This window comes from Bos indicus x Bos taurus, chromosome 21, assembly GCF_003369695.1.
Source record: "Bos indicus x Bos taurus breed Angus x Brahman F1 hybrid chromosome 21, Bos_hybrid_MaternalHap_v2.0, whole genome shotgun sequence".
NCBI classification, from domain to species: domain Eukaryota; kingdom Metazoa; phylum Chordata; class Mammalia; order Artiodactyla; family Bovidae; genus Bos; species Bos indicus x Bos taurus.
The window spans coordinates 69,201,661-69,228,529 of NC_040096.1; the positions used below are offsets into that span (position 1 = coordinate 69,201,661).

A 26,869-nucleotide genomic window follows, 5' to 3' on the forward strand; every position below is an offset into this window, starting at 1 on the left:
GGGCATGTCCTAGGCGGCGGCCCCGCCCAGCGCTCGGCCGGCCGGGCGGGAGGGCCGGGGCCGAGCCGGGACGGAGCCGGGGCTGAACCGCAGGTAAGACGCGCCGATCTGCGCCCGCGGCGGCCGGGCCTCCCCTCGCGCGCACCTGCGCGCCTCCGGGGCCGCGTGGGCGGCGGGCAGGGGGCCGAGGTGAGGGGTCCAGTGGGCCGGACAAAGGCGCGAGGGTGGGGGCTGCCGACGCACCTGGCCGGGCCGGTCCCCGCCGCCGCGGAGGCGGCCCGGGTCTGCGCCGGGCCGGGAGGGGCCGCCGAGCGCGCGTGTGCGCGGCCTGGAGAGAGGGGTCCCCACCCAGGCACCGGCTGGGCCCCGGCCGTCCGCGGCGGGCGCTGATTCAGAGCCGGCGCCGCCCCCTCCCCCTCCGGGCCCAGCGCTCCCGCCGGCCGCCTCCCGGCCTGGCCTCATCTCCACGGCCCCTCCCTCCACCTTCCTCCTCCTCTCTGTCTCCTCGTTTCCCTTCCCCGCCGCCGCCGCCGCCTCTCCGCCGTCCCTGCCTCCTCTCCCGGCCCGGCCCCGGCCTCGGTTCCGTCTGTCCCTTCCAGCCGCCCGCCGCCGCCGCCGCCGCTCCCAGCCCTTCCCAGCCCCTGCCCCGGGCGACTCCTCCTCCCCGCACCCCTGGGCGGGTGGCCCTTCTGGCTGGGGCGGCCGAGGGGACAAGTTTGGGGTGTTTATTATTCTCCCTCCTAGCAACGATGGCCAGCCCAGCTCCGAACCGGCCGCAGGCTGCTGAGGAGCGTCCACCACTCCAGGCCCGGGCCTTTTTGGGATGGGCTGGCAGTGGCAGGGGCGGCCTGGCTCGGCCACAGCCGCATCACCGGGCTCTGGGGGTTTGGCCTCCCTTTGCCAGCAGAGGCTGTGGCCTTCTGTGGGTGGGGTCTCCGTTCCCAACTGCTGATGGGGACCTAGTAGCAGGTGACGGCAGAGGGAGGGAGCTGGGCGGGGTGGGGGCTGGGAAGCACCGTGATGGGGCGGGCATGCCCCAGGGCTGCAGGGGCTTGGAGGTCCCCACCCCCCGGCCTCCAGGGGCGGCCCCTCCGGCTGGACCTTGAGGAAGGGCAGGGGTCCCAGCATGAGGGGCTCTGGCCGGCCGGGCCTTCTTCCGGGTGGATTTCGTGTGTCTTCCCACGTGCTTGCCGAGGTGGCACGGGGTATGGGGATGCCATGGATTACACGCTCACTTGGGCCTTCACCGATGGTGGAGACCTGGCTCTCAGGAGCCTCAGGCAGAGCTCCGGTGTGGGCGTTGCAGGGAGGAGGCCTGGGGGTGCTCCCCCAGGGTGCCAGCACCTTCCTGTCTCTTCCTGGTTAGTGTCTCACCTCTCACCTAGTCCCCACTGCACAGAGTGAGTCAGGTCAGGGGCCTGGGGCCTCCAGGGCTGGCCTCACAGGTGTGCGACATGTGCTCAGACCCTGAGCCGGGTGTAGCCGTCTGCTCTTCCTGTCCTGAGCTCCTGCGTGACTTTGGAACAGGCCTGCTGCATTTCATCCTGGACTTAGCACCAGGGTGACAGCAAGTCCTGGGCCTCCTGGGCGTCTGCTCTGCTCCTGGGCCAGCCACTGGACTCCCAGGCACGCGTGACCCAGCATCTGGGCCCTGGCCCGTCCCTCTGCCTGCAGCCCAGCCCCAGGGGCTCGCGTGCCCACTTCCCCACCCCCCGCCTTGGATGGACCTCTGCCCCCAGCGCTGCCAGCCGCCCCTGTTTCTCTGTGTTGCTGGCACCTTTGCTCAAGCTGCTCCTCTCCTTGGCGCCTGCCAACCGGCTGGAAGGAAGCCCCGCGATGCAGGGACAGTGTGCGGCTCCCAGAGCCCAGGATGGCGCCTGTGTGTGTGCATGCCTGCTCCAGGAGCGTGGCCCGGGAGCTTGTGGGCGGTGCTCCGAGTGTGTTTGGAAGCTGTGTGCACACGTGTGTGGCATGGGTGTGTCTGTGAACTTGTGCTGGTGGTGACACGTCTCTGGGCAACGGGCATGGGTCCCACCACCCCCTGACCACATCTGCCCCCAGGACCTTGGGCACCACAGCACCACCTCCCTCCTGGGCTCTGGCACGCAGACAGAGAAGAGGGTACACATGGGGCCAGAGCATAAGGGGGGAACCTTAGCCTGGGAGGGGGTCCATGGAGGACAGGCACAGTCCGGGAGGGGCTGGCCTGGGTCGCAGTGGTGGCTCCGTGAAGGTGCTTGAGGCCCAGTAGGGCAGGCTCTGCGCAGGCCTTCAGGGTGCCCAGGGGCCAGGGCCCAGGCAGGGGGACCCCTCTCTGATGACTCCTCCCACCCCCAGGGCCGGACGGGCCTCATGAGCGCCAAGATGAGCGTCACCTCGTGGTTCCTGGTGAGCAGCAGCGGCACCCGCCACCGGCTCCCCCGAGAGCTCATCTTCGTGGGGCGAGACGAGTGTGAGCTCATGCTGCAGGTGAGTGTGGGCACCCACGCCGGCCGAGGCGGGGGGCCCCCCGGGGAGGAGGCCTGGGCCTCCGCCTGGGCCCTGGACCCACAGTGGGCCCGTGGGTCTCGGGTGGGCTGTGTGCTCAGGGGTGAGGGGCCTGGGCCTCTTCCGATGGGAGGTCCTGATGCCGTCGGACTCTGAAGGCGTCAAGCCCGCCTTTGCAAGGCGCCTGAGAGCGGATCTGAGCACATCCTCGTCGCCCAGGGGCCCCAGCTGGGCTGGGAATCAGGGGCTACAGGGCCGGCTCTGACCAGGGGAAGCCCAGTGCCCCCGGGGGGGGCTGGAGAGGCTGGCAGGGCACCAAGGGCCAGGACGCCAGGCGCTCGGCAATCAGGAATTTCCGTCTGGCTCTAGTTTGCGTTGCGCTGACCTTGGCTCCTGAGTCTGGCTCCCAGGATCAGGGAGGGCAGGGCGGGGGGGCCGGAGACCTGATCTGTAGGGTCCACAGGGTTCCCCCACCCTAATGGTTGTCACCAAGTCGGGCTCCCCGCGGCCCCGAGCCCTCCCCGGCATGGGGCCTGGGCCCCTGTCCCCAAGGCCGCCAAGCTCCACAGGTCCCACCGTGGGACTCTCAGGAGGTGTCAGTGGGCTGCACCGCCCGGTCCAACCAGGGGCCCACTTAGGACCAGGTGAGACCCTGTGCTGCGTGCTGCCTCCTCTCTCCCTGGGATTCGTGAGGCTTTGGGCTGCAGCTGAGGATCCCAGCCAAGTGTGTGTCCACTCGGGCAGCAAGTGCAAGGCCTGTGCATGTCCAGACACCCTGGCTTCTCTAATGATTTGCCCGCCTCCAGACCCAGCAGGACCCTGACTTGCTGCCTTTGCTTGTTCGGTCTTTTCAGTATCTCTGGTCTCGAGTAGCCTCTCCCTTTTCCTCTTCGCATCTTGCCTTTGGAAGTTGCCTTTGGAAGGCTCTGTGCAGGCCTGGGCAGGTGTTTTCTGTAGAGGGCCGGGTTCACGGTTGAGGCTTTGCGGGTCCCATGCCTCCATCACAGCCCCTCGCCTTTGCTGTTGACATGAAGCCCTGTGCTCAGTCCAGCGGGCGCCAGTCAGACTTTGCTGTGGACGGTGAAATGTCCATTTCGTATTATCTTCACCTGTCCTGAAAGAGTCTTTTTTTTTGACCGTGGGAAATGGAAAGACTGTGTCTCAGGCCCACATAAAACAAGCAGAGGCCGTAGAGTGTGCCTCCGGGGATGGCTGACGCGAGGCCTGGATGTGGCTGGTGGCTCCCTGCTGGCGTGTGACATGACCCCTGTTGTCTGTCAGTTGGTGAGAGATCTAAGGGGTCGCTGCCTTTGGCCCTGATCCCTGGCAGGGGGTTGTGTGTTCCCTGCTGTGACCGAGTGTGTGGCCCCCTGGGGTGGCCAGGAGGGCCTCTGGCAGGGGGCCCTGCAGGGGCCTGGGGGTGCTAGGGGCCGGCACGCTTGCTCCTCTCCCCCTGTCCGGCCCTGTCCCCGCACCAGGCCCTCACTCTGCTTGCTTCTTTTCCCCAGCGTTGGAGGAGACACTCCTGGTGCAGTGGGGGCTGGGCACTCAGAGTGAGTCTGGGGTCCGACTCCTAGTTTCTGGGCTAGTTGGTGGTCGAGCCCTGAGCAGGGTGCAGGGCCAGGCCAGCTTCATGCTGGGCCAGCTCCTGGCCTGGGGGCACCCTCGTTTCTGCCCTTGGCTGTCCTGGGCGGTGTGGCCGTGTGTCTGTCACACAAGGAAACTGAGGCTCCAGGTGGTTGTGTAGCTGGAGAGTGAAGTGGGAACGCCGCCCGCTCCACCCACTGGCCCCTTACTCAGGACGCCCCACGCCCTTGTCTCCTGGGCTGTGCGGTCCTGCTGGCCCCCTTCACCCGCAAGCCCAGAGCCCCTGCTAGGGAGTTCCTAGCGGCACACCGCTGCCTGACCTCAGTCCCCCCACCCCCACTGCCCAGCCCGAGTCCCCCCCAGTGCCCGGCCTCAGTTGCCCCATCCTGATGGGATTCCCTTTGGCTTTTCCCCGGGGGCAGCTCCAGGCCTCCTGGCCTCCTGGCTCCTGCCTGGCGGCCCCTGTGGCTCCCCCTCAGCCTGGGCTCTGAGCGCACGAGGCCTCTCCCTGGAGGCCCTGTCCACACCCACAGCCTCGGTCCCCAGCTCTGCTCATGTGATGCATACGGTGGCTCTCGCTGCCCTGTCCCCAGCCCCCTGAGTCCCCAGCTCCTGGGTGTCTCAGGCAGCTCTGGCCTGCTGCCGCTGAACAGACCCCTTATCCTCTGACCCGCCGGGTGTCCAGGGCAAACCCCGACATCCCTCTCCCCACCTTGCGCCTCGGGCGTCCCTGAGTGCCGCTCCTACCCCCAACTGTGCGGCCTCTGTGGGGCCCCGCCTGTCCCCACCTGCCCCAGCTCTCTGGCACCCCCGTGCCTGTCCCAGCCCCTCCACTCAGCTGCCCTCTCCCGTCCCATCCTCACCCTCTTCCAGCTGCGTTTTCCTGGAGCACCCAGGCCTGCCCTCTGCGTCCATTCCCACATTTGTGATGGTCACTGACCCTACGCTGGAGCCTGGGGTCCCCATGGCAGGGCTGGGCCTGCCACAGACATGTGGGAGGAGACAGATGACCCCCCAGGAGACAGACAGAAGGTGGCACTGGGGTTGGGACAGGGGTTGTGACATGATGAGAGCTGAGGAGCGGGAGCCTGAGGGTGCTGCTGGAGACGGGGGGTCCTCTCGGGGGACAGAGGAAGGAATGAGGGGAATGAGGGGAAGGCTGGGGAGCAGGGGGCTGCCCCGAGGCTGTGCTGCCATCCAGGCAGGGGCCTCGGTGGGGGGGGGCCTGGGCGGGGGCGCTGTGTCCCAGCCTGGCCTCGGTGCCCCCAGACTCTCCAACTGGTCCCCCACGCACCTCAGGGCATGGCTCCCAGGCTGAGCCTGGCTCCCCTTGGGCCTGAGAAGGGATGAGAGTGGGGACCCGGGCCCAGGCCTCCTGCTGTGGCTGCTGCACCCGTGGCCCGGGCTCTGGTGCAGGGCATGTGTCATTACGTGTGCACACACGTGTACACACGCAGACGTGTAGGTGCACCCACGCGTGTGTTGAATGTGCCTGTGTGTGAGAGAGCGCCTGTGTGTGTTTGTGGCGAGAGGGCCTCTCCACTTCCGCCCGTTCACCCCTTGGGAGGGTGTCAGCTGGGCTCCGTCCGCTCCCGTCCTTACCCAGAGACCCGGCCCGGGAGCCCCTGCGCACACACACCCCACACAGGCAGGCCGTGGGTGCTGTGGCCCAGCTGGGTGGTGCTGGGTGTGAGCTGGCAGGAGGGTGTGCCCAGAGCCCAGGGTTTTGGCCACTGCTGGATTCCGGGCAGGGCTTCCACCCATGGAGGGCGTCAGGCCCGAATTTTGGAAGCCCGTCTTTACTCCGTTTTAAAGGGAGTACAATTAGGTTCTCTCCCAAAGGTCCATGTGTCTGGAACTTCTCTAGTCTATTTTGCAGGTCTGTGACCCACCCACTCCACTTGCCATGCCCCCTGCTTTGGGTCCTCTTAAGTCTGAAGTCCCAGACCCCCTCCCCACCTCCTGGGTGGGCCTCCAGCCTCTAAGCTGGCCTCGGTGGGGTGGGGTTGCCTCTGGCCTGGGGCATTGGCCCAGAGGGAGAGGGTTCTGGATGTGGGGCCCCTCCCTGCCTGGGCCCAGGGGGTCCTTGGGGTCCCTGCAGTCTGGGGAGGGGCTGTGGCCCGGGCTGTGCCTGGAGTGGAGGGGCCTGGGAACTGGAAGGGGCAGCCCAGGCTCTGGGTGCAAATGAGGGGGGCTGTGCCAAGTTCCGGGAGCCAGGAGGTGGGTAGGGCGGGGCATCTTGCCAGGAGAGGGAAGGTAGACCGAAGGAGGGGTGGTCCTGGGCAGAGGACCCAGGCCCAGAGTGGGCAGGGCACCTCCAGAGCCTGCACAGCGCTCTGGCCAGCAGGCTGGTGGGGGCACAGTGGGGAGGAGAATGTTCAGGGAGAATGTTTCTCCCTGAAAGCTCAACGGAAGAGGCAGGGTCGGGGCCAGGTTGGGGGCCGTGGGGCTGGACGGGGCTGGGCTGACTGGGGTGCTGACCGGGAAGGCGGGGGCCTGGGGCATGGCCGGAGCAGCTGGGGATCTTGGGTGGCGGCCGTGCCGAGGGAGGCTGAAGGGCCAGGTGGACGAGGAGGAGAAATTGGGTTTGGCCAGGCTGGACTTGACCCACCCAGAAGGCAGCCAGGGGAGGGTACAGGAGGTGGGGTCTGAGGCTCGGAAAGGGAAGAGAGGTGTTCAGGTCAGAAAGGCGGGTCTAGAAGCCCCTCTAGGGGCCACACCTCAGCAAAGGTGGCGGCGAGCCTGAGGGGCAGAGTGCGCTCCTGCTGCCCACCCCTTGGGCCTTGGGCCGGGTGCAGCCCCCTTCCCCCACCCACCCCCCCGCCCAGTCCCATCACGCCCCAGCGTGCAGCCTCCAGCAGCCTCTCCCCAGGCCCACGGTGCTGGGAGGCCTGACGCCCGGCCAGCCAGAGGGCATAAGAGTGCCTGACCCGTGGGGCCTCCCACAGGGGCAATGATGTGCCTGGGAGAGGGCAGGCGAGCCTGAGCGCATGCCTGGAAGCTGCTGGTTCTTGTCTAAGCCACCTGGAGGAGGGGGCGGAGCCCCCCATGTGCCCGCCCCGGCCCCACCCACCACCCCACCAGGCCAAGCCTTGGCAGGGGCTGCCTCGGGGCCCAGTGGGGAGTCCAGTAGGGGACCTGGTGCCTGTGTCTGGGCACAGGCCGCGGCCAGGGTGGCCAGGAGCCGTCTAGCTGCGGGTGCCAACTTTGGCTGAGAAAGTTAGGGCCGGGGCAGAGACCAGGCCTGGGGTGAGGGGCTGCTGCTGCTGCTGCTAAGTCGCTTCAGTCGTATCTGACTCTGTGCGACCCCATAGACGGCAGCCTACTAGGCTCTTCTGTCCCTGGGATTCTCCAGGCAAGAATACTGGAGTGGGTTGCCATTTCCTTCTCCAGTGCATAGAAGTGAAAAGTGCGGGGCTGCTGCTGCTAAGTCACGTCAGTTGTGTCCGACTCTGTGCGACCCCATACACGGCAGCCCACCAGGCTCCCCCGTCCCTGGGATTCTCCAGGCAAGAACACTGGAGTGCGGGGCAGTAGGTCTCAAAGTCAGACTCAGCTCACCTGAGACTCGTTACCTGGGGAGCCAGAGCCTCCTGCCCCCGCGCCGCCCATGTGAGCCCAGGAAGCTCGGTGGTCCTCCCTGGGAAGCCCCCAAGTGGGGGCTGGGGCGCTGTGGCAGGAGGCTCTGCGTCAGGGAGGCCCCAGCTGGCCCCGCGGACTCTGCACCGCCCTTGAAACCCCTGCACCCCCACTCCCTCCAGGGGCCCGAGGCTCTGTGGCAGGATGAGGTGGGGGCCCAGCAACCCACTCGGGGGCCGTCACATAGCAGTGTCGTCAGGCCCAGCCAGCGCCGGCCTCGGCATCCAGGACAGGCCCAGGGCTGTGGCCCCCACGAGCCTGCCCACTGAAGTCTCCTTTCCAGGTCCTGCCTTGGTGCCCCTGCCAAGCTGCGTGACCTTGGATGCGGGCAGGGCTGAGCCGGAGCCCACGTCCGCCTCTCCCTCATGTGCTCCCGTCTCCGGGTAGGGAGGAGGCCCAGCCCTGGGAGCTCCCGTCCTGGGGGCGGGGGCTGGAGCCTCCCCTGGAAACTGGTCGTTTCTGGATGATGCTGGAGGGGCTGGGTGGGCAGAGCCTCAGAGAAGTGGCTCCCAGTGGTGGTCGCTGGCGGGGCAGGGCTCTGGGCCCTCACCTGTGAGACCTGAGAAGCCTGGAGGGTGGTGACATGGAAGCTCAGGTGCTGGGCCAGGGCCGGGCGGTCCTGTCCTGGGCAGCAGGGAGCACGTGGGCCCCGTGGGCCCTACGAGTGTGCTCTGGACGTGGGGTGTCTCGTGGGCACTCCTGGAGGGCTGAGCGGCAGGGCCCCTTGGTGGCTGGTCCTGCCGGTCTCACCTGGGGCTGGACCTCGGCCAGGCTCACCCGGTGCAAGGATGGATGCAGCTGCCCCTGGACCTGAGGGGCCTCCGGCACTGAGGCGTGGCCGCGGGGCGGGCCGCGATGCTGTGCTGAGACCCCAGCCCCTTGGCTGGGCAGGACAGCCTGTGCTGGCGCTTCCTGATGGAGCAGAACGTGACCCTGTGACCTCGTCCCTGCCTCTCTCGAGGAGTGGAGGGACTGCCGCTTGACCACGTGAGGGAGCTGGGCGGGGCCCTGGTGAGCTGGTGGCCAGGGCGGAGGCACGTGTACACATGCTCATGTGGCACCTGGGCAGCAGGATGCACACTCAGGGTGTGCCAGCCGGGCGCACGCCAGCGGAAGTGCGCGTGCATGTGTGTGCGTGTCCACCACTCTGAGGGGCCTGCGCTGTGGGATTGGCTGGTGGGGTCGGGGCTCCCCGAGCCCCCGAGCCCTCCCTTTGATCCTCCCTCTGGGCTCCCGTCCTCCTCCGGCCCCCCGCCCTTGGGAGTGAACAGCCTGTCCTGGAGCATCGGAGGATGTCCAGCCCTTCCCACGCTCCCCCAGGAGCAGTGGTGGGGAGGGCAGTGGGTGCTGGCCAGCTGGTGCCCGCTGGTTACAGAGGGAGGTCCCAAAGCAGCACGCTGGGGCGGGAGGAACCCGAGGCTCCTTGGTGCTGGGCAGGCTGGCTGGGTCCGGCCTGCATGGGCTTTCTGGGGGGCACACGCTGAGGTGTGGAGACGTGACTGAGACCTTTGTGCTGCGAGGCCCAGGGCCTGGTGGGGGTGTGATCTGGTCGGGGCAGGTGGATGCGGGGCCACCTGTGGGGTCACTTCCCCTGGGTCCCCTTCCCGGGAGGCCACCTGAGGGCCTCCGTGTCTCTCCAGTCCCGCAGCGTGGACAAGCAGCATGCTGTCATTAACTACGACCAGGACAGGGACGAGCACTGGGTGAAGGACCTGGGCAGCCTCAATGGGGTGAGTGCCGGGCTTCTGTGCTGGTCACGCCCTTCCCACAGGCCCCACCCGCCATGGCCCCGCCCTCACCTTGGCCCCGCCCCTTCCCACCAGCCCCACCCGCCCCCTGGCCTCACCCGTCACCCTGGCTGGGCACCCTGCCCCGCTATCGTCCTCCAGGACCTCCCTCTGGGCTTGGGAGGGGCTGCCTTCTGGGAGGAGGGGAGTCAGGCCCTCAGGAGGGCATGGGAGGTTTGGGGACCTCCTGCAGGCTGGAAAATGGGCTCCTAAGATGGATGGATGCTGCGTGTCCCGTCCTAGGGGCATATCTGAGCTCTTTTGTGAGTTGGGAGTGGCAGGTTCAGAGAGGTGACCAAGCGGAAGTTCCTGGCTGCAGGAGCAAGTGAGGGGGTGGGCAGAGACTGTCAGGGAGGACAGGAGGAGCCCTCCGCAGGGTTCGGCGTCTATCTGGGCGTCTTGTTCCTTCTGTTTGGTTCCCTGCCCTGGAGGCTGTTTCAGTAAGAAAGCAAACCACCAGCCTCCCTCCAGCCAAGGAAGACCCTGCCCCCGCCCGCCCCACCCTGAGCTGGGGGTCCCGCAGCACCCTCAGGCCCACCCTGCCTCCACCAGTTGCTGAGTCCCACCCACCCAATCCCCCTCTGAGTGCCCCCAGCCTGGGGTCTTGGTCTCTGCTGGAGTCTGTCCCCTGAGACCCCTTCTCCCTCGGCCCCCCAGTCAGATGAACCATCCCTGCCCGAAGGGGGCTGCAAAACCTGGCCAGCCTTGCCCAGGGCCCCCCTGCAGGTCTGGGGACTGCCTCCCAAGGGCCTCAGGTGCTGGGGCTGGCAGGGGCCCTGTGTGTCCGTTTCACAAGGGTGTCACGGCTCTGTGCTCGAGGGCTGTGTCAGGGTCCCTGGGTGCTGGGTGGACCCCACGCCTTGGCCTCCCTTCCAGCCATCTGTCCTGTGGTCCCTTTGGGGAGTGACGCTGGTGTGCCTGTGCTGGAGGTCAGTGCCCGGCCCCGAGCAGCACAGGAGGGCTGGGTGGTTCACGGCCCCACGTGCCCTGGCTCAGCACCCTGTTGCCTCCCCGCAGACGTTCGTGAATGACGTGCGCATCCCAGACCAGAGATACGTCACGCTGAAGCTCAATGACGTCATCCGGTTTGGCTACGATATCCTTCCGGGTGCTTACCCTCCTCCCCGCCCCCTCCATCCCCACGGCAACGGGTGCCGTGTCACTCACCCTCCTCCCCTCCCCCCACTGTCCCCACGGCCACCATCGCCCTGTTATCCTGGAAGCAGGTGGGAGCCCCTTGGTCCCAGCCAGGGCCCCAGGGGGTTAGAGGCAGCAGGATGAACCTGGGGTGGGGCTCCGGCCTGGCCATGGGCACCTCTGTCCACTCGACGGCCCACCGGTGTGTGCCCACACAGGCCTGAGGAATGAGCTTTCCTGGGACCCAGGGTCTGGTGTTGCTGGGGGACCCCAGGAGTGACTTCTGTGCTTAGAACGTGGGGGGTGGGGCGACCCATACGCGTGGCAGGAGTGCAGCCCGTCCCCTGCCCCCCCATCCTCGGTGCCCCCACTGAGCCCTCACCACCTGTGGAGCCTTGGGAGGCCGGGGCTGAGGGTGGTCTGGGATGGGAGCCGGAGCGAGACGCGTGTGGCCTGCCCTCCGGGGCCCCCTGGGCTCCTGGGCTGTGCGTGGGGAGGAGGGGGTGTCCCTGCAGCCCTCAGGCACGTGGGTGCGATGACCGGGGCCATCACGGCCCGCAGGCAGCCCCTGCAGTGTGGACACGTGCCCGGGACAGGATGGGTGTGCGGGAGCGAGCCTGCCGGCGTCCACCCGCATGGCCGTGTGCCCTCCTCATCCACCGCGCTGGCAGTGGAGGGTGCCGTCCGCGGGCCTGGCCCGCCCTTGCTGCTGCCCGTGCTCCTTAACGTGCTGCCACATCCCAACATGTACGTGCTGGAGCGTGTGCAGCACCGCGTCCCGGAGGAGGCGCTAAGGGTCAGTGCTGCGCGGCCCGGCCCCGCCCCCGGCACCCCCTTCCCGCTGCTCGTCCCTGAGGCGTCTTGGCTGCCGGGCCGCGGTGCTGTGAGTCAGCCCGGTCTGGCCTGCTCCGCCGGATGGCCTGGTCTGGCCAGCGGGGAGATAGCCACCCCCCTCCCCGCCTCCCCCGCCGTGACGCAGCCACAGAGGAGGGCGTTGGAGGAGCCTGAGAGGAGGTTTCTGGGCCCAGCTGGAGGGGGGGTCCGAAAGAGGACCCACCATCCTGGCATCTCGAGCACCAGGAGGACCCTCCTCCTGGGTGGGGGCAGGCAGGGATGGGTAGCCAGAGGCTGGCAGAGGGCAGCCTTGGGGAAGGTCCTGGGTGGGGGTGCCCTCAGGCACACTTCCGTCAGCTGGGGCTGGGGTATGGGGGTCACAGCAGGTGGAGCCCCCACTTTCCTCTTGGTCAGCTGTGCGGGCGTCAAGGAGCGGACTCAGGGGACCCTGTGCACACCCCAACCCAGGAGCCCCGACAGGAGTGGGGGGAGGCTCACTCCTATTTTCCAAAGGAACTGTGGGCAGTGCAGGGAGAGTGGGTGGCCTGCCCAGAGGCCCATGACCAGTGAGGGGCAGGGGCCCCAGTGAGCCCGGGTCCAACCACCATGGAGCTCAGCTGGAGGTGTGGGGACCAGGCACGATCCAGGCACGTGTGTACACACGCACACACACACCCACACCCACACGCACGGGCACCAGCAGGCACTGCTCCCCACCTCCCACGGCTCTTGGGGACTGATCCCACCCGTGTCTCTCGAGGGGTCTGTGGGTGGTGGTTCCCCTCTGACGGTTGCTGCCCACTCCATCCTGGAAGCTTAAGGACCCCCATCGTCGAGCTGTGTGGCCCGGACCATGGCCTGGACCACCCATGTGGTCCAGGGCAGGTCTTAGGTGTCTGCCCGTTGCGGGGTGGTGAGGGAGACGTTCTCTGTGGGGCCGGGCGAGGCGGGGCTATCCTGGGGGGCGGGGCTGTCCTGGGGGCGGGGGCGGTGTTCTGGGGGGGTGGGGCTGACCTCGGGGGCGGGCCTGTGTGGGGGGGGTGGCGCGTACTTTAGGGGGCGGGGCTGTCTGGGGGGCGGTGGCTTCGGGGGAGGCGGGGCTGTCCTTGAGGCGAGGCCTCGGGGGCGGGGCTGTCCTGGAGGCGTGGCCTCGGGGGCGGGGCTGGCCTCGGGGGCGGGGCTATCCTGGGGGAGTGGCCAGGGGCGGGGTGTCCTTTGGGGGGCGGGGCTGTCCTGGGGGGTGGCCTCGGGGGCGGGGCTGTCGTCGGGGGCAGGATGGGGCGGAGCGGGCCCGCCCCTCACCCCAGCTGCTGCCCACAGCACGAGAAGTACACCAGCCAGCTGCAGGTGAGCGTCAAGACCCCCGCGCCCAAGAGAGCTGAGGCTGTGCCAGAACAGGCACCCTACTGCGAGGCCTCGACCCCCAGGCCAGAGCGGGGGGACCGGAGACCAGGGCCAGGTAGGACTGCGGTGCTGCGGGGCGGGGGCGGGGCAGGACGCAGTACCCGGGCCCTGAGCCCTCACCAGGAGCTAGTCTTTGACCTCCACCCCTGACGACCCCGCCCGTGTGTGCCTGCCTTCCTGCGCCCCCATAGGCACGCCTGTCCACTCACCCACTTGCTCTGCCCCCCGTGTGCCCCAGCACCCATGTGGTCCAGTCAGACCGCAGGGGCCCTCAGCTCCTGGCTCACTCATCTGTGGCCAGAACCAGAGCAGGGCCTGGGAGAGAGGCCAGCCCTAGGCAGGCCTGATGGATGACCCATCAGGCAGAGGGCGGGAACCGGGGACATGCCTCCCCTGGAACAGCCGCTCCGCGGACAGGCTCTCATCGCCGCCATGGGTGCAGAAACGGGGCTCGGGATGGGCAAGGGTCTGGGCGACAGCAGGTCCGAACTGGGAGGCAATGCCAGGGCCCCCCGCAGACCCCAGACCCCAGCATCTTCCCCAGCTGCGGGTCTCCCCTCCTGTTGGTGATGGGGCCGTGTGACCCAGGGTCAAACTCTCTTCCTCTGCAGAGGCGGCCACCTACCGCACCCCGCTGTATGGGCAGCCCTCCTGGTGGGGGGAAGACGATGGGGGCAGCCTACCTGAGGACCGGCACCAGGACGAGCCCTGCCCGGGTGAGGCCTGGGGGGTAGCCTAGGCCCGGGGTGCCTTCTCGGCCATGGGGGGCAGCAGAGCTGACAGTACTGCCTGTGGTCCTGAGCCCGCGTCCCTCCCACCCCAGAGCGGCCCAAGGACCTGGCTCAGCAGGACGGTGATCTCACGGGGACGCCGGCCGGCTTCCGGGCCCCTTCGGAGCCTCAGATCTACTCCTTCCGGCGGGAGCCCAGCTACTTCGAGATCCCCACCAAGGAGACGCCGCCCCCGCGGCCCCCAGAGGCTCCAGTGCATGAGGCGCCCACCAGGGACGCGGAGCCCGGCGGGGGCGGGGCGGGCCCCGTGCAGAGCCATGCCTGCTTCACCATCGAGTTTGACGACTGCAGCCCCGGCAAGCTGAAGATCAAGGACCACGTCACCAAGTTCCTGCGCCAGCGGCGGCCCCCAGGCAAGGAGGCCACGCCTGTGGAGGTGGTCTCGGCCGAGACCAAGGTGGCCGACTGGCTGGTGCAGAATGACCCGAGCCTGCTGCCCCGGGCCGGCCCCGGCGACGACCGGCACAGCACCAAGAGTGACCTGCCGGTGCACGCACGCACCCTGAAGGGTGAGGCCCTGGCCACTGGGCCTCGTCCCCCCCACGCATCTGCCTGTCCTGGGAGCCACCTGCCCTGGCCCCCGGGCCTCGTCCCCCCAGCGCATCTGCCTGCCCGTGCGGGGCTGCCCCGCGTGTCCTTGCTGCCCCTCTGGACCGCGTGTACAGGGCTCCGTGGGGCGGGTAGGGGGGCGCCGTGCTCCGCCTCTGGGACCACAGGGGTCAGGGCTCCCCGAGGCAGGTTGGGGGGCGCTGTGCTCCACCTCTGGGACCACAGGGGTCCTGTGTGCCTTTCCCTGCATCCCACCCGTTGGGTCCCTCCCCGCAGGTCACAAGCATGAGGACGGCACCCAGAGCGACTCAGAGGACCCCCTGGCCAAGGTGGCCGGGGCCCCCGGGGTCCCCGCGGAGGCCAGCGGGGAGCAGGCGCGGCTGCAGAGACAGATCAAGCGGGACCCCCAGGAGCTGCTGCACAACCAGCAGGCCTTCGTCATCGAGTTCTTCGACGAGGACACACCCCGAAAGAAGCGCTCCCAGTCCTTCACGCACACGCCCCCTGGGGACCCCCGGCTCGACCGGCGCCGCGGCCCTGGGCCGGCCGACAGGGACCGCCCGGCTGCCCCCGCCCCAGCCCGAGGGACTGGCAGCAGTTCAGGGCCACAGCGGGCTGGCTCGCTCAAGCGGGAGAAGACGGAGGAGCGGCTGGGCAGCCCCTCGCCAGCCACCCGGGCCGCCGCCCGCCCCTTTGGCAGCGTGGGGCGGCGCTCCCGCCTGGCCCAGGACTTTGCAGCCCAGTGTCTGCGGGACAGCTCCCCGGCAGCCCGGCCGGGCCCCGAGAAAGTGCCCCCCACGCTGCCCGCGCCCCTGACGCCCCGTGGGGCCAGCCCCGCAGCCTCCTCCCCTCCGCCGCCCCCGCCCGCCGACCCCCAGGTGACGAAGGCCCGCAAGCAGGAGGAAGACGACAGCCTCAGCGACGCAGGGACCTACACCATCGAGACGGACGCACAGGACCAGGAGGTGGAGGAGGCCCGCAAGATGATTGACCAGGTGCCGTGCGGGGAGCAGGGCTGGGGGGCCCGGCCTGGGCACAGGCTCTGACCGCGGTTGCCTGTCCCTCCCGGCAGGTCTTTGGGGTCCTAGAGTCCCCTGAACTCTCCAGAGCATCCTCGGCCGCCTTCCGCCCAGTCATCAGAGGGGACAGAGAGGAGCTTGGAGACGGGATGGCCCATCGAATGGCCCTGCTGCAGGAGTTTGCCTCCCGGCCCGCGGGCGTGACCCCCCAGGTGGAGCTGCAGGTGTGGGGCTGAGCCCAGACGCTGCCCAGGGAGGAACTGGGCAGGGAGAGGGCAGCACCTGGCCGAGGTCCTGGGCACTGGGTCCCTGGTCCTGGTCCTGCATAAGCTGCGGGCTCCAGGCTCCAGTGCCCACCAGGGCTGAGAGGTCCAGGCCTGGGACCCTGAGTCAAGTTGGGGCCTGGGTGCACGTGTCCTCAGAGCAGGGCTTGGCTGAGTCTAAGGGACACAGCAGAGCCTACCTGCTGACCTCTGGGCCACTGGACCAGGTTGAAATGTGGGTGGTCGGGTCAGGGTCCTGCGAGCCAGGCGGGACCACAGGGGACCTCCCAGCTGCTTCTCTGGGCGAACCGGGCAGGCACGGGGAAGGTGTGGGGGCCGGGTGTCGGGCTGGGCGGGACCACAGGGGACCTCCCAGCTGCTTCTCTGGGGGAACCGGGCAGGCACGGGGAAGGTGTGGGGGCCAGGTGTCGGGCTGGGCGGGACCACAGGGGACCTCCCAGCTGCTTCTCTGGGGGGACCGGGCAGGCACGGGGAAGGTGTGGGGGCCGGGTGTCGGGCTGGGATGCTTCACCCTCCACCGCCTCTGGACCGCCCTGTGTTGCTCCAGCTTCTCCCCGCCTCATGCCCATCTGCCCTCCCCTCCTAGGGCCTCCCGGTACCAGGCTCCCCCGGGGGTCAGAAGTGGGTGTCCCGCTGGGCCAGCCTGGCCGACAGCTACTCAGATCCAGGCCTGTCAGGTAAGTGGCTCCAGCGTTGCTGTGGCAAGAGGGTGGCCTCAGGCCGCTGACTGGATGGGTGGGCACGCGTTGCCGCCGGAGGAGGGCTAGCTCCCTGTGTGCTTGGGGGGCCTGGGGCAGCATCCGCTCCAGCTGGCCCCCTTGTCTCCGCAGAGGACGGCCCTGGGCACAGAGCCGCGGAGCTGGAGGGGATCCCGCCAATGCGGCCACGGCGGCTGCTCCCGCAGCTGCCCAGTGACAGGGCGGACAGCCCCGCCGGCCCCGAGGTGGCCAGGAGGAGTGGTCCTGGGCCCCCAGAGGTGGGCAGCGAACAGGCCGGCCTCCTCTTAGGCCAGGAGGACCTGGAGCCTGACAGCCTCAGTGATGCCAGCGGCTCAGACGGTGGGCCGGGCCCCGAGCCGGGCGGGGGCCCCCAGGAGGAAAGACGCAGGAGCCCCCAGGAAGGGCCGGCGTGGACGAGGGGCCGGCGCTCACCGAGGGGCCCTGGGGAGCCAGCCCCCACCTCTTTCTTCATCAGTGACCCAAGCGCAGACGCGGCCCTCCCTAGGAAGGCCCCTGTGGCTCCCGGGCAGGTGGAGGGCCCGGGGCGGGCCCAGCCCAGCGCCCCCGCCCCCGCCCCCGCCCCCGCCCATGACAGCAAGTACGTCAGCACCAGCGGGAGGATGGTCATCCAGCTGCAGACCACAGGGAAGCCCCCAGAGCTTGAGGGCCCTGCCCCAGCACCCACCAAGGAGGCCTTGGCGTTTGTCCGGCAGGAAAGCTTCACCAAGGAGCCGGCCAGCGGCCCCGCGGTGCCCGGCCAGCTGCCCCAGATCCCCAGCCACCCCCTCCTGCAGGACCTGGCCACCACTCGGGCCGCACGCATGGACCTTCACTCTCAGGACACCCACCTGATCTTAAAGGAGACTGAGACGGCGCTGGCCGCCTTGGAGGCCCGACTGCTCTCCAAATCCTTTGAGGAGCCGGAGGGGGGGGTGGGCAGCGCCCCTGGGCCGCCAGAGGACTCCCTGTCTGGGGATTCTGACGTGGACACAGCCAGCACCGTCAGCCTGCTCAGTGGCAAGAATGGGCCCAGCCCAACCGGCTCCCAGCCCTCGGGGCTGCAGAGGGAGAAGCCGCCATCCCCGCCAGCGGCACAGGACCTGGGGGGCGTCAGCCTGAGCAGCGCCCGCGAGCGGCTCTCGGAGAAGCAGCGTCGCCCTCTGGGCCCAGTGGACACGGGCCATGGAGAGCCGGCAAGACGCCTGGCCGCACGGCGTGGCCACGGCCCCCGGGGGTCCCCGGACTGGCCCGCCGAGGACCGCGACTCCAGCCTTGCGCACCCGCCCAGTGCTGACACGGTCACTTCTGACCACGAGACCCCTGGGGCCACGGGGGCAGCTCGGCCAGGGACGCGCCGGAAACCCATGGCCCCACCGCCCCCGACCACCGCTGCCCGGGAGGAGCAAGGCCGAGGCTCAGCTGGCGTCCAGAAGTCGCAGCAGGCACTGACCCGCTCCAACAGCCTGTCCACCCCGCGGGCCACACGGGCCTCCCGGCTGAGGCGGGCCCGGCTGGGGGACGCCTCGGACACAGAAGCAGCAGACGGTGAACGGGGGCCCCCGGCCAACCAGGAGCCCGCGGGGCGGCCGGCGGCCGAGCAGGCCAAGAAGCTGTCCCGCCTGGACATCCTGGCCATGCCCCGGAAGCGGGCTGGCTCCTTCACGGGGCCCAGTGACTCAGAGGCGGCCCCCACCCGCGCCGGCTTCTCCGGCCGCAGCGTCGAGCTGTATTGCCCTGGACGCAAGCCCACCACGATGGCCGAGGCTCGGCCCACTGCCAGGAAGGCTACCAACGCCGCTGCGGTCCCCCGCCAGCCCTTCAGCAGGGCCCGCCCAGGAAGCGCCCGCTACTCATCACCCAGTGAGTCCAGGAGCGGGCGGGTGTTCCCGGGCCCGGTCAGCACGGGCGGTGTGTTGGCAGCCTCCTGTGCGGCAGCCTGGCCGCAGGTGTCAGGCCCAGTGCTGGCCCTGGAGGAACCCCCTTCCCCTCAGCAGATGTGCGGGCCCCCAGCCGGGTGTGCAGGGCAACGGGCCTTCCGCTGCCCCGGCCGTCCTGAGCACGCAGGAAGCCCCACCCGTCTCCTGAGTGGAGGGGCCCGCAGGTGGAGGGCTGGGTCCACCCACTCCCTCCTGGGGACCCCATGGCTGCAGTGGGGAGGGCTGGCCGCTGTGGCCCCGGAGCTGGCCTCCTGCCAGCATGGACCCCCGCCCGCAGAGGCTGACCGTCCTGAGTGAACTGGTTGGAGGTGTCAGCTCTGCTGTTTACTCACTGCCCGGCCCCGGCCCTGCCAGTACCTGCCTGCCGACTTAGAGCCCCTCCTGCCTGCAGGTCTGCTGGGGGCCAAGGCAGCAGTGGCTAGCAGGGGGTGAGGGGTAAGGGAGCGGGTGGAGCCAGGATGGCTGCGGGCTGGGGGCCACACCTGCTTGGCCCCTGCCCTCCTGGTTCTGTGTGTGTGTGCAGCTGCCTCGGGGATTCAGCGCCAGGGTGGCCAAGGATGGGCTACGATAGATGGATGGGCTGGCAGGTGTAAGGGGGGCTGCGGCAGCTGAGCTTGGGATCCCCTTGGGATCCAGGGGCTGTGCGAGGCCATCCGCGCGGTCCAGCCCAGGGCCACGGCTGATCTACGTGGAGAGATTTACCCTCACCTAGGGTGTCTGTCCGGAGAAGGCAATGGCACCCCACTCCAGTACTCTTGCCTGGAAAATCCCATGGGTGGAGGAGCCTGGTAGGCTGCAGTCCATGGGGTCGTGAAGAGTCGGACACGACTGAGCGACTTCACTTTCACTTTTCACTTGCATGCATTGGAGAAGGAAATGGCAACCCACTCCAGTGTTCTTGCCTGGAGAATCCCAGGGACAGGGGAGCCTGGTGGGCTGCCGTCTATGGGGTCGCACAGAGTTGGACATGACTGAGGTGACACAGCAGCAGCAGCAGCAGCAGGGTGTCTGTGGGCACCACTTCTCTGCCGCCAAGGGCACTGGTTCCCATCCGGTGGGCACAGACCCACCCCCCAGACAAAATACAGCCTGTGCCCACTGCTGACCAGCCGCCACCCTGGGCTGCTTCTCGAGGGCCCTTGGACACACCCAGCTGCCCGTCCAGGCACGTGCCTCTGAGCCGGCGGGGGGGTCTGCTGGCGCTTCAGCCGAAGGGCTTCTGGGTGCGGGGGCGCCAGCTGCAGCTCGGCTCACCCTGCCGCTCCGGGCCCTCGCCTGGAAGCCTGGGGGCAGCCGCGGGCGCTGAATGCTGCTCTGTTCTGTTCTTGCTTCTGGAACCAACTCACTCACCCGAGACACGCGTCGCCGGCAACAGGGCTCCGATTGCACATCTACTTCTGAGGAGGAGTATGGCTCCCACCACGGCTCCCCTAAACACACACGCTCCCATGCCTCAACAGCCACGCAGACCCCACGGGCTGGCGGCTCCGGCCGGGCGCGACCGAGGGCCCCTGGCCTCCGGGACACGGATGACGAGGGTGAAGAGCCCGATCCCTACGGTTTCATTGTGCAGACGGCCGAGATTGCGGAGATTGCCAGGTGAGGGGCGCCTCTCCTGGGGATGGGCTGGCAGTTCAGAAATGCCATGCAAGTGGGTGGGCAGCTGGGAATCAGATGGGTGGATGATGGGTAGATGGGTGATGGATGTTTGGAAGGATGGATGGATGGATTATAAATCGCTGGGTAGGTCATTAGATGATGGATGGTTAGATGGACGAATGGATGACGGATGGGGGATAAATGAATTGATGGAGAGTGGAGAGTTGGGTGGATGGATGGAGGGATGGATGGATGATGGTTGGGTGGACAGGTGAATTGATGGAGGGTGGACAGTTGGATGGATGGATTGGAGGGATGGATGGATGATGGTTGGTGGGTGGTTGGATAGAAGGTGGGTGGTAGGTGGCTGGATGGACTGGTGAGTTGATGGAGAGTTGACAGTTTGGTGGGTGGGTGGGTGGGTGGATGACTGCAGATCTGCCCGTAAGGGTGTGGGGAGGAACCTCGGGCACAAGGAAGGTCTTTACAAACTTTTTACTGAAGACGAGTCCCTTCGTGCAATCGTTCAGTGGAGGGTGCCTCCCAGTCAGGCGCTGAGAGGATAGTGCAGAGGTGCCAGAGAGACAGAGTGGCCTTTGACTGGGTGGCGGTCAGTGCTGTGCCGGCCACTGAGAATGAACGGGCCTGGAGGTCTGCTGGGGGTGCCCTGGCCTCGGTGGGTGGACCTGGCCTCTGGGGTGAGCTTGATGTTGGGGGGCTGTGGGGGCCAGAGGTCAGAGCCCCTCCACTGGGAGAGACGGGAACGATGGTGGACAGTGGCCCCCCACCCTGCGCCTAGCTGGGGGCTTGAGCAGCGCCGGGCGCGGTGCCCAGCGCAGGGGATGGAGGTGTGGCTCTAGCCTGGGGTCTTCGCGGGCCCCCGGCCTTTCCCTCCTTAGGGCAGAGGGGACGAGGGGTCTCGGCTGGCGCCAGGGCCTGTGACTTGGCCCTGCTGTCCTGTGGGGAGGTCCCTGGCCTCTCTGGGCCGGCCTTCCCCTGACCCTTGTTGGTGACCCCACCTCTGTGTCCTGTGGAGCAGGGCCCTTGTGGTCGTAGTGGCCACAGGAGAGGGGGACATGGCCAGGGCCTGGGGGTATCTCTGCCCACCTCTCCCCGAGGCTCCCAGCTTGGTCCTGTCCCTCTGCTGCTGCTGGTGCTGGAGGCTCTGTGCCCTGCCCCTCACCCAGCGGCCGCCTCTTGGTGGGGTCTCCCGCCCCTGCCTAGGGGACCACGTCCCGCCCCCCCCACCCCGCCGGCTCCTGTCCCCAGCGTCTCCCCTGACAGGGCCAGGCCTGGGAGGAGCCCACAGGGACCCGCCTTCTCTCCCACGGGCTGCAGGCTGAGCCAGACGCTGGTGAAGGATGTGGCCACCCTGGCCCGTGAGATCCACGATGTGGCTGGCGACGGTGACTCCCCAGGCTCCCCGGGGCCCGCCCGCAGCCCCTCCCTCAACAACGTGCCCAGCACTCCTGCCTCCACCATCTCTGCCCGCGAGGAGGTGAGCCTGGCTCTTGGCGGCCCCTCCACGCCCCTCGCAGACAGGGCTCGGGGGTCGCGGCTGGGATCTCTCAACAGGGACCCTCACCGCCCTGAGATCACCAGGCCCAGGACTGGCCTTCCTGGGGGAGGGGAGGCAGGGACCCCGAGCAGCTGGCGCTGTGGCCTGTTCTGCCCGTGGCGCGGCGGGCGTGGGCCACTCCCCTGCTCCCCTCTGCAGCTGGTGCAGCGCATCCCCGAGGCCAGCCTCAACTTCCAGAAGGTGCCGCCCGGCTCCCTGGGCCCTCGGGACCTGGACCAGAACATGAACGACCGCTGTGAGGACGCCCTGGCCAATAAGACTCGGCCCCGGAACCGCGAGGAGGCAGGCGCACCGCGCCCAGGGAGCCCCTCGGGGCGTGGAGGGGCGGGGCCCCCGGGGCAGCGGGCGCCGTGCTGACGCCCGGGTCCCCACAGGTGATCTTCGATAACCTCATGCTGAACCCGGTGTCCCAGCTGTCCCAGGCCATCCGCGAGAACACGGAGCACCTCGCTGAGAAGATGAAGTGAGTCGTCCCACAGTCCCACCCCCCCCCGGGGGAGGGGCCAGGGAGCTACCGCTGCTTGGTGGATGCCCAGCCTGGGCCCCGGACACGGGTACAGACACGCGCCTGTGAGCCACGACCGAGCTGGGCGTCTGCAGGCACAGGCCCCCAAGTGGCCTGCCCTGCCCTCCTCCCAGCCCTCCCCATGACAGGCGCAGAGAGAGGACGCTGGTGCCACGAGCCCGGGTCCTGCTCCAGGCCTCAGTTTCCCCTTGTGCCCAGTGGGGGATGGCGTGGGCCTCTCTGTGGCTGGCGGGGTGGCCTGGGAGGGTCTGTGAGGGGCCCTGCAGTCACCGTCCTCTGCCTGCTCCCGCCCCCACCCCTTCGGGGACAGGATCCTCTTCCAGAATTCAGGGCGAGCGTGGGAGGACTTGGAGGCCAGGATCAATGCCGAGAACGAGGTGCCCATCCTGAAGACGTCCAATAAGGTGAGGGCCACCCCCGGTCCCCAGCCCACCCCCCAGCCCTCTTGGCTCTGGGGAGACCAGGGGAAGTCACCGAAGCCCGGGACCCCAGCTCCTCCCCAACCCCGGTCCATGAGGAAGGGTCGGGCTGCTCCACCTCCTCTTTGTTGTCCCGCCTCTAGGAGATCAGTTCCATCCTCAAGGAGCTGAGGCGTGTGCAGAAGCAGCTGGAAGGTGGGTGAGGCCCCGACCTGGAGGGGCTGGGGGAGGGCTGCCGGGGCCTTGGTGTGGCCTGACCCAAACCCATGGCTAACTGGCTGGAAGGACCCCCGGAGGGTGGGCCCGGTGGCAGGGCAGGGTCTCCGAGCGGCCTGACGCTCCACACCCTCCCCAGTTATCAATGCCATCGTGGACCCCAGCGGGAACCTGGACCTGCTAACCGGAAACCGCGGCCCTGTGGGCTCGGCCCAGGTCGGGAGAGCCCGGCCAGCCGCCCCAGGCCTGTGCTCACCCTCCTCAGCCCTGCCGCCCCGGAGCTTCCCGCAGCGAACGAGCTGCGGGACCCCCGGCCTCCCCGACCCCCCCTTCCGCCCTGACTTCCTCCCGGACGCTGAGAGGTTCCTGATCTAGGTGGCGGGGCCTCCCCCGCACTCCACCCACCCATGTGGCCTCCTCTGGCTCGGACAGGTCACCACGAAGACCCCTACACGTGCCATAACCCCGTGGGTGGGTGCCCAGGCCCCCTCCTCAGCTCCCCCCGCCCCCACCCGCCCTGCTGGCCTCCTGGCCCAGCCGCCGCCGAGGGCCAGCATCCTGCCGCGTGTCAGCGCCCCTCCATCCCCGTCGTCGTGTCTTTAGCTTCGAGGAAAGAGTCATTGTGCCATCGCAGCCATGCCCCTCCCCAGCCTGGAAGGGCCCCGTCCCCCTCGTGGGCTAGGGGACACCCGTTTCCTGCCGGGCCCTCTGTGCTGGCCGGGACCAGCTGGGGGAGGGGGAGCTGGGCAATGCGGGCTCTCAGTGCCAAACACAGGGCTGGGGGGCGGGTGTGCCCCGTGATGCCCCAGCTCTCGGGCTGGGCAGAGGCCAGTGACCCAGGCAGGGGTGCAGCCCGCGGGGACATTTGGGGCAGGGACCCCACTGCTGCGAGCCTTTGGTGCCAACGTAACTGCCAAACTCAGCGTGTGGGCCAGGTGGCCACGCACACAGCCACGCACACGCCAGGAGCGCGTCTGCACTCACGGCAGGCCCAGGCTCGTCCAGGGAGGGTGGCAGGCCCTGTCCTGGGCTCCTGGGGTTCAGGTGAACCACCAGGTGAGGTGAGCAGTTGACCAAAGTGGCCAGAACCCCGGGCTTCCAGAAGCTCCCTGGACTGCGCACCCTCCCCCGTCCTCTGGACGCTGTGGGCATTAACCGGGTGCCCCTCAGGCCTCCGTGCGCTGGGGGGTGGGGGATGGGGGCAGCCCCCCAGGAACAGTTCATTTCTCAGGATCCTCTCAGCTGGGAACGAGCCAGGCAGCAGAGTGCGGCCCCTCCTTCCTGGGGGGCTGGTGTGTCTGGAGCCTCTAAGCCAAAGAGCCCATTGGCTGTGGCGGGTGGGCGTGCGGCCGCCCCGCCAGGACCATCCTGGGGTGGGGGTGCGCCCGCCCCGCCTGGCGTCTGCACTGATGTCAATGGCGAGCAGGGAGGCGGGTGCTGGGGGTGGGTCCCTGAGGCGGGCCCCCAGGCCAGTGGGAGCGGGTCTGGGCCGCGTGGGGGTGACGCGTGTCTTTCCGTCTGGCTGACGTGGCGCCCTGTGCCCCTCCCCGACGTGTACGTGTGTGCGTGCAGTGGGGCCCCGCCCAGCCCCGCCGCGAGCCTGCTGTGTCCGCACGGAGGAGGTGCTGGTCCTGGTGCCCCTCCCCCCGCATGCCCACACGGCTGTCCCCCCGGAAGCGAGCACTGGCCGTCCACCCCTGCACCCCCACCCCGTGGTGATCGCTGCACAGTGTTTCTGTTCATGAGTCCACGCTCCTCTGCCCTCCCGCCTTCACCCTGGGATCGGTAACTTATTTGTCTGGCTTCTTGGAGGCACCTCTGTGCGTTTGTCCTCAGGTGGTCTTATGGATGTCTCTCAAAAAATGGTTATTTTATATGATTTGTCATGGAATATGTTCTAATAAATCATTCTTCTATCATGTGGCAGCATGCTGGTGTCCGGCACCGTGGCCTCATTTCTCCAGTGGTGGTGTTTGGGGAGGGAGGGGGCCCCGTGCAACCCGGGAGGTTCACGCCAGGGTCTCCCTTTCTGGTCTGCTGCTGCTGCTGCTGCGTCGCTTCAGTCGTGTCCAACTCTGTGCGACCCTAGGCAGCCCTCCAGGCTCCTCTGTCCACAGGGTTCTCCAGGCAAGAACACTGGAGTAGATTCCCATTTCCTTCTCCCTTCCTGGTCTGGAAAATCCGTTTTGATCTGCAAGTCAGGCGCACTGCAGTGCAGACATGCTGCCACCAGAGGGCGACCTAGGTGAGAAAGCAAAGCTGGGAAGTGTCTGAGGTTTGCTTTGGATAAAACGTTATTCAAGCCATTCAGTGACGCAGCGTCCAAGGGCACCCTTCACAGTGGGTCCTGCCTGTAGACAGAGCCCAGGAGTGACGCAGGCCCCTGGTGCTGGGCGTCTGCTGCTCCCAGTCCGTCCCCTTTTTTATGGCTCAGAGGGCTGTCTGACCTTACTTGCTGACCTTCCCGCCCAGGAGCCATATGTGCCCACCTACAGGGAGGCAAGACGGACAGAGGCAAGAGGGACAAGGTGACCAGAGCAAGCATCCTCGAGGTCACTCGGGGCAGTGGTCGGTCTCCAGGAGGCACTTTTACCTCAGCAGGTCCCCAACCTGCTCCGTCCCCGCGCCTGCTCTTCCGTCCCCGCACCTGCTCTTCTGTCCCCGCACCTGCTCTGTTCCCACACCTGCTCTTCTGTGTCCCCGCACCTGCTCCGTCCCTGCACCTGCTCTTCTGTCCCCGCACCTGCTCTGTTCCCACACCTGCTCTTCCATGTCCCCGCACCTGCTCTTCCATGTCCCCGCACCTGCTCTTCCATGTCCCCGCACCTGCTCTTCCATCCCTGCACCTGCTCTTGTGTGTCCCCGCACCTGCTGTCCCCGCACCTGCTCTTCTGACCCCTCACCTGCTCTTCCGATCCTGCACCTGCTCTTCCATCCCCACATCTGCTCCGTCCCTGCACCTGCTCCATCCTGACACCTGCTCTTCAGTCCCTGCGCCTACTCTTCTCTCCCTGCACCTGCTCTTCCATCCTGCACCTGCTTTTCCGTCCCTGCACCTGCTCTTCTCTCCCCGCACCTGCTCTGTTCCCGCAAGCATCGGCAGCCCCAGAGTCGGCTCTTGGTCTTGCAGACCACGCACACGTATCAGCACCTGAGCCTCTGGTGTGTGTTCCCTCCTAGATTTCCTTGTTTCTGTTTGTGGTCATTTTCCAGAAGACCTCCATTTTGTTTGTTTTCAATGGAATTTTCCTCTGATGAGACTTCTCCATTTCTTAGATTTGGGGTCAGGGGTAAAAATGTTTTTATTTTGTCCTTTCCCTTCCCTTGCTGTCAGGGTCTCAGGCAGTTGCTGTCTTTCGGCACTCAGGAAGTACCCTTCCATCGTCTTCTGGGTTCATTGCTTCTGTGCAGGAATCGAAGCATTCCTTGTGCCCCTTTGCGGTGGTGTCTTTTTTCCTGACTGTCTCAGATTTTCCCTTTGTCACTCACTTTTCAGTGGTTTGACTACAGTGTGCTCGGGAATTAACCTGTATTTATCTGTGCCAGGACTCATGAAACCTCTTAGAGTGTCTTGGCTTGCCTGTCTTTCATCAGTTTTGGAAAAGCCTCGCCCCTTCTTCAGAGCTTGGTCAGCCGCATTTCCAGGCTTCCCTTCTTGGACTCTGTATATCCGTGAGGCCTTTACACCGTGTTCCGCGTCTCTTATGCCCTCTGTGTATCTCCTGTGCGTTTTTCTGTCTGCGCTTCAGTCTTCTATCTCTTCTGCCCTAGATTACAGTTCACGTATCCCACGTGGCACCAGTGGTAAAGAGCCCACCTGCCAATGCAGGAGACGAGAGACATGGGTTCTACCCTGACTCGAGAAGATCCCCTGGAGGAGGGAATGGCAATGTTCTTGCCTGGAGAATCCCGGGTACAGAGGGGCCTGGTGGGCTACGGTCCATGGGCTCGCAAAGCGTCAGACACGACTGAAGTGACTGAGCACAAATTGCAGTTCACCAGTCCTCTCTTCGTTTCTGTTCAGCTGTCCAGTAGCCCATCTCTTACACTATTTCCTTTACTTATCTTATTTTTAGTTCTATAATTTCTATTTGATTTGTAAAAAAAAAATTTCACATCTCTAAGCAAAAATTCCTGACTTGTCATTTATTGTTCTGAACATATTAGTTGTATTGAACATAGAGGCTGTGTTCAATAGCTCCAGAACCTGGATCCCCTGCTTTTATGCTTGGTTCTATTTCTTGATGTGCCTGGTGACTCTTGACATAAAAAAGTGAAGTGAAATAAAACAATGAAATAAAGTGACAGGTATTGTGAGTGGAAAAAAAGTGCAGAAGGACTTCCCTTGTGGCCTAG

At 67.2% G+C, this 26,869-nt stretch overlaps 1 protein-coding gene across 7 annotated transcripts; it reads left to right on the forward strand.

The window, feature by feature from the left end:
• On the forward strand, nt 1–24,442 carry CEP170B (centrosomal protein 170B). Of its 7 annotated transcripts, none has more exons than XM_027520886.1 (19): nt 1–93; nt 2,338–2,469; nt 9,354–9,443; nt 10,518–10,596; nt 11,375–11,433; nt 12,792–12,930; nt 13,487–13,591; nt 13,699–14,175; nt 14,492–15,210; nt 15,288–15,458; nt 16,105–16,195; nt 16,349–18,097; nt 19,503–19,773; nt 21,058–21,271; nt 21,491–21,634; nt 21,727–21,815; nt 22,189–22,282; nt 22,441–22,492; nt 22,653–24,442. In XM_027520886.1, the coding sequence occupies exons 2-19, from the start codon at nt 2,353–2,355 to the stop codon at nt 22,886–22,888; spliced, it is 4,896 nt and encodes a 1,631-aa protein (XP_027376687.1). In that variant the 5' UTR covers nt 1–93; nt 2,338–2,352; the 3' UTR covers nt 22,889–24,442. The 7 variants fall into 7 exon arrangements, with proteins under 7 accessions (XP_027376687.1, XP_027376690.1, XP_027376688.1 ...); XM_027520889.1 differs by having other exon boundaries at nt 21,112–21,271; XM_027520887.1 differs by having other exon boundaries at nt 19,509–19,773.
• The last annotated feature ends 2,427 nt before the right edge of the window (nt 24,443–26,869 follow it).